The sequence below is a fragment of the Micropterus dolomieu genome, unplaced genomic scaffold (genome assembly GCF_021292245.1).
Source record: "Micropterus dolomieu isolate WLL.071019.BEF.003 ecotype Adirondacks unplaced genomic scaffold, ASM2129224v1 contig_14132, whole genome shotgun sequence".
Classification (NCBI taxonomy): Eukaryota; Metazoa; Chordata; class Actinopteri; order Centrarchiformes; family Centrarchidae; genus Micropterus; species Micropterus dolomieu.
Window position 1 is genome coordinate 5,847 of NW_025743118.1, and position 12,806 is coordinate 18,652.

General features: G+C 39.9%; 1 protein-coding gene across 1 annotated transcript; it reads left to right on the forward strand.

The window, feature by feature from the left end:
- Positions 1 to 5,731: 5,731 nt before the first annotated feature.
- LOC123966736 (ubiquitin carboxyl-terminal hydrolase 47-like) lies at positions 5,732 to 10,514 on the forward strand (the record flags this gene model as incomplete). The annotated part of the gene is made up of 12 exons (XM_046042862.1): positions 5,732 to 5,749; positions 5,939 to 6,045; positions 6,352 to 6,422; positions 6,546 to 6,671; positions 6,759 to 6,854; positions 6,989 to 7,117; positions 7,199 to 7,327; positions 7,437 to 7,474; positions 7,618 to 7,649; positions 7,744 to 7,821; positions 8,971 to 9,099; positions 10,386 to 10,514. Coding segments are annotated over exons 3-12 (922 nt in total), but the record flags the coding sequence as incomplete, so codon positions are not given.
- Between the last annotated feature and the right edge of the window lie 2,292 nt (positions 10,515 to 12,806).

Sequence of the window (12,806 nt, forward strand, 5' to 3'; positions counted from 1 at the left end):
AGACCCTCAGCCCAGCCAGCCCCCAAGCCCCGTCAACACGAGGCCAGTCCAGTACCCGGACAGGGGCCCAGTCACCCCAGGCAGCCACCCCCAAGGAAGAAGGCCAAAACCCACCCCGACAACACCAGCCATCTTGCCCCTAGACAATGGGCCCCATGAAACCCCAGGCCCCGGCTCCAGGGGCAGGACACGAGGCCAATGAGTTACCTCATGGTGAAGACACCAACAATGGTTGTTCAGACTTGGCCATGGGTGGTTCTAACAACTGTCGGTACCACAGCCAGGAGCACTAATGAACCAGCGATATCGATGATCCTGGCAAATGATCCCACAGAGGTAAAATACCTGATTTTCCCTACCAGTCATTTCAGAACTGTCTCTTGGATGAGAGATGAAACATCTTCTAGTATTTTCAACCAATGTCTAGTTGCCTTGACTTTAACCTTCTTTGGAGAACTATGACCTGGATGACTGAGAACCTTCACAGACATCACCGTTTGTACAACTTTTAATTGTCAATGGGTTTAGACTGCACAGCAAACATTTGCAATCAATTGCGCGAATTGCCTAGGAGGAGTTTGTTAAAGTACAAAGCATCTCTCTCAGAGGCTTTTTTGTAGGTCTGGACACGATACATCCGCCACAAAAATGCAGGGAGCGGTAGCGAGCCATTTTTCCACGCCCATGCGCAAAATCCACATGACACGTAAATTATTCGCCACACTTGAATTTTGTGCATTTTGTGAGTTTTTGAGGGATTTTAGATTTTTTTTATGTTTTAGCAAGTTTTTAGGGAATTGCTTACATAGCACTAAAAGAGTAAATATCAGGAATACTAATCCCCAATAGTCATATATTTCTTTTGTAGCATGACTACATTGATCTAATAAATTTATGAGAAATAATACCAAATTATGAATTTTAATATTCAGAAAATATTAATTCACAAAGCTCTCGTTTCGCGGGGCACCACCGGAGATCCAATCCGCCCAGAGTCTCCGGACCTCTGGGTATGGTTGATAATTATACAATTATTCACTAGTGATCAGTTAGTTAACAATCGCTCAATTATCTTAAAAAAAAAATCAGTCAGCCTCATATCAAAGGTGTAAATTGTCATGATAGAGACTTGGAAACAGGCAATATACACACAATTCCTTTTTGATTACAGTGAAATTTATTAACTAAGGTGATATAAAACTTCATACAAAGAAATAAACAATGGCTAAACAATGAGAATGTGGAGGTCTATTGTGGGAGAATATGACTCATACAGGCAAAAGAGAACTAATGAAAGCAAGCTATGAGTTTTAAGAGTTTAAAAGATAATCTATTAACAACTATGGGACATCACTGATCACAGAATGCCTTGTTTTGCCTGCTTTGGCCTGTTGCAAGGGTCCCATGCTGGCTGCCCGATTTCTGGCTTTCTGCTAGGGAATCTTCCGGGGTTCTCCGTGTCTGAATGAAGAAAAGCACTCCAGTGTTGACCGTCCTCAGTCTGGCAATTAGGCTGTTCTTTCAGGTGTCCTTTGTTACCGCTGGCGAGACCACGTTGTGGGGTCTGACCTCAGTGGGAGCCGTGTAAGTTAGCTTGACGAAGGAAGCTTAAAAAGAACTTGGTCGTTCTTGAATTAAACTAGTGTAATTTAACGGATTGATAACTTTTAACCAAAACAAAAGACAATAAAACGCAATTAAAGTTGCTGAAACGAGGGAAAGCTGAGGTCACAGCGCTTCGCGTGTGTGGCTGGGTCTGAACAAAAGGCCTTGCTGCGCCAGGTCGAACTCTTAGCATTTGACACAAGGAAAACAATTGTCAGTAGTTAGACCTTACAAGGTTAGCATTTCACAGGAATCACATCAGAGGAGAAGAACTTAACTAGCTTCCTGGACATATTGGCTTTACACGTTCTTAGAGAATATAAGCAAAATACACGAATGACATTAGATTATTAACAGGTAAATTTCAGAGTGACATTTAAACATTAAACGGCATTTCAGACGATGGCATGTAATACTTATTTTGTCCACTTGGGGGAGCTCAGGTTACATGACGATAGCTTGGATTAACCCTAAAACAATCTTTGCTCAGAAGCTGGAGAATTTGGTTAGTTAACATTAAATTCAAGCTGGAAAAGTAATAGTGTAGGATACTATGACATTTCTTTATCATATCCTTTCTAAAAGGAAGTGTCAAAGTGTTGGGAACAAAGCATTGATTACACATAAAATGAAGGAATGTCATTAACCTTGCTGAAAATTAAAACACTGCAAAAATTAACTTATTTAGATTCTTTTGAGCAACAAATATTAACAACATGGTAACATAACTACTCAAATGGAGTGGAGAGACCTAATCAAGTAAGTAAAAGAATTAATTAAACAAGGTAATGCTTTGTGTTTTTGAGGAGACAGTACTCTGTTCACACAAAGGAATTTAGAGCTGTCCTCCTGTGTCCTGGAGTTCCTCAAATTTACATCTGGCTGTAAAAAAGGAGAATATCCTTTGATGTGAGGTAATTAAACAAAGAGCAAGGTCAGTTGTCATGGTGACGGGTGGGGTGCAGTTTGGGGTTTCCTGCCCTCTCTTAAGAAGAGTTCCGATAGCCTGTTGTAATCTCTGGTTAGTTTCTTTGTCATTTTAACAGTCAGGCACCAAGTGTTATCTCGGCTGCTGCATCAGAGGTGGCAAGTTTTATGGTCGAACTGCCCAGAAACAGCACTTAGGGAGAGCGAACCTTTCACCTTTTCCCTTGGGGTCTCTTCAGCTGTCTGTTGAGTTGATGTCTCACCCTCTCCCTTTCTTTCTCCCAGGGAGAGAGAAAGAATTTGGAGTAGTCCAAATTTATTTGATATAAACTGCACAAATCCACACTGTTGGTACACTACACTATGAATCAGAACTTGTTAAAAAAAACTGTTTTAAATGTTATATACAAAACAGAATGAAAACCTGATCTCCACTGGGGGTTCACATGACCTCTTGGCTGGGACCCCATTCGATGGACCCCCATTACCTGAGGATGGTCTCTTCTGAGCAGTCACAGGTCTCTGAGGTGTCACTGTTATGGATGTCAAAGAGCTCCCAGTGGCTGAAGATGGCCACCCTCTCCTTGGTGTGTTGACAGCTGTGTTTGTATTGAATTAGATTAGAAAGGAATCTATTGCAATGTCAAAACTACATTAAAAACATTATAAACACTGATATGTTAAATATGGTAAACAGCAGAAATGAATTCTAAACAGGATGAGAGAGGATGCTAGTTGCTCTTGAAACGGTCTCCTGTTCAGCATCAGCACCACTGCTGACATATGGACCAGAGAAATCCTATTTCAGAAAGTGATACTTGCCCCGGGGGGCATAGTTGCCTAAGTTGGATGGCTTGGTTTGGTTGGCTCGATGTCCTCAGCAACAGCAGCTGGACAGTCAGTGAGTGTCTGATTCTCTTTGTCCTCTTCATCAACATTTTCAACCACCTTCTCGACACTCAAATCACTGGAATATGATACCGTCTCAACATCACTCTCTCTACTTTGGACAGCAACAATGGCATCACAGCACACTGTAGTAAAAAACTTGCTGGTGTCACTCTAAAATGGATTTAATAGGTGCAAGATTTAGAGTAGTTCAAGTAAAAATAATGTCAATGCAAATGAAGCATTTTTGAGTAAAACATTCTACTGACGTCACACAATCCTGTCTGGCTTGCCTAATGTGCACTCTAATTAACATTATAAAAGGATTATGCAAACCCCCGGACTGCTTACATCCCTACATTCCCAAACATTCACACCAATCCCTGAACAATGCACCATGCATGCAACCCTGCACATTTCAGAACAATTGCCGTGTCCTTGAACAACCATCCTCCAAAGCACTTAAAACATTAGTCTGCCTTTTAAAACAATCAGATAAATGGGCAAACAAACTAAGCCCAGAGAAACAGTAAATTACATTTTACTGCTAACATACAGGAACAATTTCAAATACTGGTACTGAAAGAACTTAAAATACTCCAAGCACAAATAATTTATTCATTTAGAACAATACAAATCTGATCTAAAATTATAACAACACATTTAGAAATAGTGAATCATCAAATACGTTGTATTTCTGTAAGCATTTATCCTATATGAGAACATTTGAGAAGTGCAATGTGTCTCCATGTAATGTGCAAGGTGCACATGGTATTTTGATTACCATTCTCACCTAATGTTGCAAACTTAGACATAACAAGCTGAACTTGATGCATGTATTTCACAATAACTCTAATAAGACATTCTAACAATCACAAAAAATATTTTAGGGATTTTACTTTATTGTTGATATATCCAGTCCGACGAAACAAGGAGATGTTCTTTCAGGAAAGTTTGCCGGTTGTATGAGTTCATGGCCTTATAGCCAGACCTATAATTACATTTAGTAGCCAATGGCATTGTACAGCTAAACAATAGGACCCATTGGCTATGTAAATGAGGTCTCTCCAAAAAAAAAGAATTCCTTCAGTTTCAATGGGGTCCTCGCGTGTTTCATGTTCAGGCCCTAATAATTCCTTCAGTTTCAATGGGGTCCTCACGTGTTTCATGGTCGGGCCCTAATAATTCCTTCAGTTTCAATGGGGTCCTCACATGCTTCATGCTCACGCCCTAATAATTCCTTCAGTTTCAATGGGGTCCTCGCGTGTTTCATGCTCGGTCCCTAATAATTCCTTCAGTTTCAATGGGGTCCTCGCGTGTTTCGTGCTCGCGCCCTAATAATTCCTTCAGTTTCAATGGGGTCCTCGCGTGTTTCATGCTCGGGCCCTAATAATTCCTTCAGTTTCAATGGGGTCCTCACATGTTTCATGCTCTGGCCCTAATAATTCCTTCAGTTTCAATGGGGTCCTCACATGTTTCATGCTCACGCCCTAATAATTCCTTCAGTTTCAATGGGGTCCTCGCGTGTTTCATGCTCGGGCCCTAATAATTCCTTCAGTTTCAATGGGGTCCTCACATGTTTCATGCTCTGGCCCTAATAATTCCTTCAGTTTCAATGGGGTCCTCACATGTTTCATGCTCACGCCCTAATAATTCCTTCAGTTTCAATGGGGTCCTCACATGTTTCATGCTAAATAAATTCCCTAAATAAAGTTAATTATTGGAACATTTTTTTAAAGTTTGATTCATGATCATAATTGTGGTTTAGCTCAATAAACGACCAGTTGTTCAATCATGACAATAATTTAATTTGTTGGACATCAGCCAGTGCATCTGCTGCAAGAACAACATATATGGAACAATCTAGAATTACTGTATTCTTTGAGATGTAACTGGTGAGTTAAAACCAGAATATAAGACAAAGCACATTGGTTGATGGTTTTGTTCTAATATTATAATAATATACCAGAGACTCACATATTTCCTACACAACCTGTATATGCATACTTGCATATTTGGTAAATATCCTTAAATTTGGGAAATGTAATATTGTTATGAAGGTGTAAGTACCATATATGAACAGAATCAGTGTGTGTCTATAAGGAAGCACATTGATAAGCCTACATATGGCATGGAAAATAAATGTTTTTTCTACAAGGATAAAGAATAATTCCCAAATCAAAGGAGATGGTGTAATGATACTGTGTTATTATTTCTTTTAAGTGACTCAGCCTCAGAGACTTCATTATGGCCTGCGTAATCAGGGAGGTACATGTTACCTTAACAGTGTCCTACAAGTTCTCTTCCATACAACAGAGATCCACGACAGGTTTGAAACATCTTTCATCTGTAGCAAATATAAGTACAAGGAGAGTATTTTAAATGTGAATAAAACATTCACAGGAATTGTATAATAAAGTGATTCATTTGTGTTTTAAACTTAGAAAACTCCACCAGTGAGCATATTACCAGGCAGTAAACAGTCACTATTCACTGAGAAACTACTTTCTTCCTGAAGGTTGGATTCAGAATTACATGCAGATCAGCTGAGAAACATCTTCAAAGACTTGAAGGAAAAGACATGTGGAACAGAAGCTATCACAGCAACATTTGGGATTGCAGATGGTAAAAATGGACAGTAATAAATAAGAAAAAAAATTTCAAATAGCAAGGGGCAATATATAAAAAAGCCACATATTAAGTAAGATGCTTAGATGAAATTTATATATGACACTCAACAAAAATATAACCGCTTTTGTTTTTGGAGAAGTCGTCTATGCACACAAAAGGCTTATTCCATTCAAATTATGTATCAGATTTGTTAAAATCTGTGATAGTGAACACTTCTCCTTTGCCAAGAGAATCCATCCAGCTGAAAGGTGTGGCATATTTTTGTTGAGTGTAGAGTGAATTTAATGTATCCTTTTGCAGTTTCTGAACAACGTGATGCTGCTGATTGCCTGGAGATGATTTTATGTAAGACCAGCCAACAGGTCTCTGAGGTGAGGACAGTGTTATTTACAGATTATTTAAATCCATAGGGTGACTGCTCTCGCACTTCATGCTTTTCAAAATCAAATCAAGTAATCTGAATGTTGTGTTGTAATTTATATTTTTAAATCAAGGTTTTCCAAGGAGAGCTGACGTACACAACAAAATGCTCCAAAGGCCACAGCATCAATGAAGAAACAAATCCATTCTGGACTCTTCCACTGTCACTGAAAGATACCGACGATACAGTCAACAGTGTGGTAAGCAGCCAAAGTTCAGAGTGCTAGTCCAGTATTGTTATGTGATGTGAGCAGCTAATGTAATTTACTAAATTTGTTTTTTCACAGAAAAGCAGCTTCAAAACAATGTTTGAGTCAAAATCATTCAGTGGAGACGACAAGGTGTACTGCAATGAATGTAAAAAGAAAAGAGGGGCAAAAACTGTGAGTTTTGACCTTAATAACAAAACATAAACTGTAGGCAGGCTAACTTTTATACTGGAATCAAATGAAAACATTACCTGTTAGTTTGTAGTTCTGAGATCAGATTTAGTGTTTAACATTCTTGTGTTATTCAGGGATGTGAGATGGTGAAATCTCCTCAGATTTTGATTCTGCTCCTCAAGAGATTTGACTTTGACTACAACACCATGTCCCATGTCAAATCCGACTGCTGTGTGGCTGTGCCATGTGAATTACAAATAAAGGCAAGGAAAATTATTTTTATAATTTTTTAAAGTTTTTAAAACATCTTTTAATACTTTACTTGACTGTGCTCTTCTCTGTAGAACAAGACGTACAAACTGTACGGGATGGTGAATCACATGGGCAGTCTAAGAGGTGGACATTACACAGCCACCATCCTGTCCAACAAGGACAAAACCTGGTATGAGTTTAATGATGATCGTGTCAACAAGGTGAGAGAGATCTTACTTCATCTGTTCCATTAAACATAACAACAGAAAGATCAAACATTAACCTAAAATTTGTTGACACTGTTTGGTTTGTTTCTGTTGAATGATGCAGGTTGAAGAACAACCATTTTCAGAAACCGGGACTTACAAGTATGTTTGTCAAAATCCATTTCATTGAATTTTGTCAATAATCTGAGATATATTACTTTATCTATCCAGAAGTATATTGACGGTATATATTTCCTTTCTTGTTGTTCTATGCAAACAATGACTTCAAAATTATTGTTCACCAGGTCAAAGGTTGCATATTTGCTCCTGTACAGAGGTAAAAACATAAAATACATAGAGAAATATTTTTAAATATGATTGTAATATTAACTGACCATTGCCAAATATATAATGTGTTCCTCACCTCAAAGCCTCAGAGTCTAAGATGTCCCATGAGACCCAGACAAAAGATCTGACGGACAACACATTGCAAAAGCAGGATGATACAAGTAAGCTGGAATCATGAATATCTGTACAACATTTATGGAATTTTATGCAAATTCATCAAATAGATGTTGAGATGTTTTGCTAGATAAGTGAAACATATGACCTGCTTGTGGCACCAGAGGAAAACTCAGAAAATCACGGATCTCTATGGGTGTCTTTACCAAACTCCATGGCAATTCATCCAATAGATGTTTCAGTATGGAAGTGATAGACTGACCATCCAACCATGCTGCTTGCATGGCTAGTAACGAATAAATAACAATATTATAAATATTATGATTAACTAATACTGATCTTGACTGATTATATCTTTCTTTTACTTCAAAGTCACAGGGTGTCAGAAGCCTGGAGAAAATTCTGGAGATCTGACAGGTGAGGTGAACTCAGTCAGAGAAAAAAGTGGACAGGGCCGGCCCTGACAGTGTTGGAGCCCTAGGAGAGATTTGAAATTGGCGCCCCCCTCATGCCTAATTCTAAAAACACAACCGCAGGGGTTGGGCTCATCACTCCATAATCCTCAAGAATTGTTTAAAAAGTTCAGCAGCCAATAATGAATAATGAAGAATTGTGATCAGTATCCACATAGCCTTGTTAACCTCCACATCATAGCATCAATTGGGAGACCATTGTTAACCTCCACATCATAGCATCAATTGGGAGACCAAAGCTATCCTAGTATGTGTCCCCTCATAAACTGTCAACCCAGATACTGTTTTTCTTGCATTGCAAAAAGCTGAGATGATTCGCACAGATGCATAAACCTTCTCTTGCGGCGACCCCTGACATTTTGTGCCCTAGGCAACCACCTATGTCGCATTTACCACGAGCCGGCACCTGACAGTAGACATGAAAAGACACAGGGTAATCTGTCTATAAATGGAGACAGCACGCATTCCAGGATTTTACATAAAAAGACCAACAGCAAGTCTATTTTGTACATACATTACATACATGCATGCAAAATGCACTGATGTCATATGCAATACAGTATAGGCCTATAGTTATTGTTTTCTAAGTATACATTACTGGGAAGTATACTGTATGTTGACATGGAGACTTTTTAGGGATTAAATCATTAAAATGTTGTTCTTCGTAATATTGATACAGATTATTACTGAATATTTTACTTTTCTTCCACTTCAACGCCACAGTGTGTCAGAAGCCTGTTGAGACCAGTTCAGAAGATCTGACAGACGGAGTGAAATCAGTCAGAGAAGAAAGTGGCAAGGACTGTGGAAAGCCGAGTAACCTGCTACACAGTGAAGATGAAAAGACACAGGGTAATCTGTCTAAAAATGGAGACAGCACGCATTCCAGTATTTTACATAAAAACACCAACAGCAAGTCTGATAATGTGAAGAAAACTAAAGCAGGTGTTGAATAAATGTTGCTAAACTCCCATAAACAAGGACTGGATGAGGAGATAAAGGCAGAGAAGCAGAAACAAAGAGGTAAAAAGAAAAACATGTGACTTCCTGTCTGCGCCATGTGGTGAATCAGTGTATATCTATTGCAGTAGGTTACACAAATTACCACTTTCAATTGGCTCTATGTAATTTATTTTATACATACATTACATACATGCATGCAAAATGCACTGATGTGTCATATGCAATACAGTATAGGCCTATAGTTATTTTTTTCCAAGTCTACATTACTGGGAAGTATACTGTATGTTGACATGGAGACTTTGCAGGGATTAAATCATTAAAATGTTGTTCTTAGTGATATTGATACAGATTATTACTGAATATTTTACTTTTCTTCCACTTCAACGCCACAGTGTGTCAGAAGCCTGTTGAGACCAGTTCAGGAGATCTGACAGACGGGGTGAAATCAGTCAGAGAAAAAAGTGGACAGGGCCGGCCCTGACAGTGTTGGAGCCCTAGGAGAGATTTGAAATTGGCGCCCCCCTCATGCCTAATTCTAAAAACACAACCGCAGGGGTTGGGCTCATCACTCCATAATCCTCAAGAATTGTTTAAAAAGTTCAGCAGCCAATAATGAATAATGAAGAATTGTGATCAGTATCCACATAGCCTTGTTAACCTCCACATCATAGCATCAATTGGGAGACCAAAGCTATCCTAGTATGTGTCCCCTCATAAACTGTCAACCCAGATACTGTTTTTCTTGCATTGCAAAAAGCTGAGATGATTCGCGCAGATGCATAAACCTTCTCTTGCGGCGACCCCTGACATTTTGTGCCCTAGGCAACCACCTATGTCGCATTTACCACGAGCCGGCACCTGACAGTAGACATGAAAAGACACAGGGTAATCTGTCTATAAATGGAGACAGCACGCATTCCAGGATTTTACATAAAAAGACCAACAGCAAGTCTATTTTGTACATACATTACATACATGCATGCAAAATGCACTGATGTCATATGCAATACAGTATAGGCCTATAGTTATTGTTTTCTAAGTATACATTACTGGGAAGTATACTGTATGTTGACATGGAGACTTTTCAGGGATTAAATCATTAAAATGTTGTTCTTAGTGATATTGATACAGATTATTACTGAATATTTTACTTTTCTTCCACTTCAACGCCACAGTGTGTCAGAAGCCTGTTGAGACCAGTTCAGAAGATCTGACAGATGGGGTGAAATCAGTCAGAGAAGAAAGTGGCAAGGACTGTGGAAAGCCGAGTAACCTGCTACACAGTGAAGATGAAAAGACACAGGGTAATCTGTCTAAAAATGGAGTGTAATGGGAATTCCATGAGTACCATCTCCAAACACAGTCATGTAATTAATGTTACTCACTGAGGGCCTCTGGTTTATCAGGTACTGGGTAAATGTATGTGATGTTTCCAGGGGGTCATGTCTTTTATTGTTTTACAACATGTACCTGTCTGTGCTTGATTGCCTTTACGCTAGATTTAGATTGAGTGTCGTCCAGAGGACCTCTTAAAGACATGTTCCAGTGGTAAGTTTGTGCTGACCCTGAGATTAGGATAAAAGCTGCATGTGCTGAGACACTGCAGCTCACTTGGATGATACTCTGATGCGTGTGTCCCAGTGAGTTCTTTCTGCAGAAGACTTGAACTTCACAGAAAGACCAGTGTTCGCCTAAACTGTTTAATTTAAACCTCGAATTGTCGGCTCATCACACCCGTGAGAGGACTTTGACACTCGGAGTTGAGTGCAAAGCTGGAGTCTGGGACTCTGGACTTCAAACCTCCCCTCCAAACTATGGGTGAGACGTTGAGGGCTTGAAGCCTGAGTGTCCGACGCTCGTTCACCGCTGTGATCCATAAGAACCTGATGGCTGGCAACACTCTCTTTCTGGTGAATAGGTCGGCCCCGGGGCCGCTGTGTGAACTGACAAAGCTTTTTTATAAAAGTACTATAGTCAGGAAATTGCTGTTGGACAGTGGATTTCCTTTGGGTCTGGGACCTTACTGGTGCATGGTGTTTTCTTTTGGGTCTGGGACCCATAATAAAACGAGAGGTGTGTGAATCACAAGACTCACTACAAAATTTAAGTAAGGGGTTTTTACTAAGGGTTATTATTCTGAGGGAATACAAATATTGTTGAATGCTGAATGTGTTTACCATAGATATGGTATGACTGAACTGCGAATGACAACAAATTGAGTGAGATCTGAAAATAGCCTTGTGTGAACGGATTGTGAACGAGGAAGAGAAAGAAAAACAGAACGTGTGTGAAAAAGAGGCTTTTGTAAACAGAATAAGAACTTTTTCAGAATAGAAGCTTTTCCATGGTATAGAAAATAAATAAATGCATTCCAGCATTTTACATAAAACAACAGCAAGCCTGAACATGTCAGGAAAACTAAAGTAGATGCTAAAGAAATGTTCAAAATGTTGCATCAACAAGACCTGGATGGGGAAAAAGTGCAATGAAAAGGGCAGAGAAGCAGAAAAAAAGAGGTAAAAAGTAGAACATGTGGCCTACTATCTTCAATATGTGTGAAGGAAATCAGTGTGTATCTATATCAGTAACCTACATAAATGACCACTTTCAATTAAAAAGTGAATCTTTCATATATTACCTCTCCGGGAACCATCACCTTATCGTGGTGGAGAGGTTTGCGTGTCCCGGTGAACCTGGAGGCTGTGTTGTCTGGAGCCTAGTGCTCCTGGTACGGTCTCCAAGGCAAAGTGGTTTCAGGTGAGGGGCCAGACTGCGAATGGTTCACAAAGACCCTTGATGAAAAAACGAGGAAGAGTAGGAGAGACCCTGTGTTCCCAGCACCTTTGCACAGGATGGTTCTTGACTGTGAGCTGGTTCAGAGTGAGGTTGACGTGGGTGTGCTATCGGCATTGCCTATTGGAGGTATGCACCTTATTTTGGGGAACGGTTTGGCTGGTAGCAGAGTTTGGGCTGACACTCCTCCCTCACCAATAGTCACTTTGTGTCCATCTGAGTTTGTGTCTGATAAGAGTTCTGGGGCATTGCAGGAAGTGTCTCCAGCCTGTGTGGTTACACGTGCTATGCAGAACTTGCTTATTGATGTGTTACCTGAATCTAACAGTGTTGATGTGCCGTTCCATCTCTAGCTGAGCTGCCCTTGTCATTGTCTCATGGTGAGGTGGTTCAGGAACAGTGCAATGACGTCTCTTTGAAGGAAACATTTCAATGTGTTGTGCCTGCCTCGGACATTGGTAATGTGGCATCTGGCTACTTCGTGCATAATGGATTGCTGTTCAGAAAATGGGTTCCAGTGAGTGAGGATGGTGTGAAATGTGATGTTTTCCAGATAGTTGTGCCATTGAAGTTTTGTCCACTTGTTTTGAAAGTGGCACATGATTGTGGCACTTTGGTGTCCGGAAAACATACGTTAACATTCTAAAACATTTCTTTTGGCCCCGACTGAAAAAGGATGTGTCTGCGTATATTAAGAACTGTCATGTGTGCCAGCTTACAGGTAATAATAATAACTTTGATTTATATAGCTCCTTTCACAAACCCAAGGATGCTTAACAAACAAAAGGGGGGGGGGGGGGGGG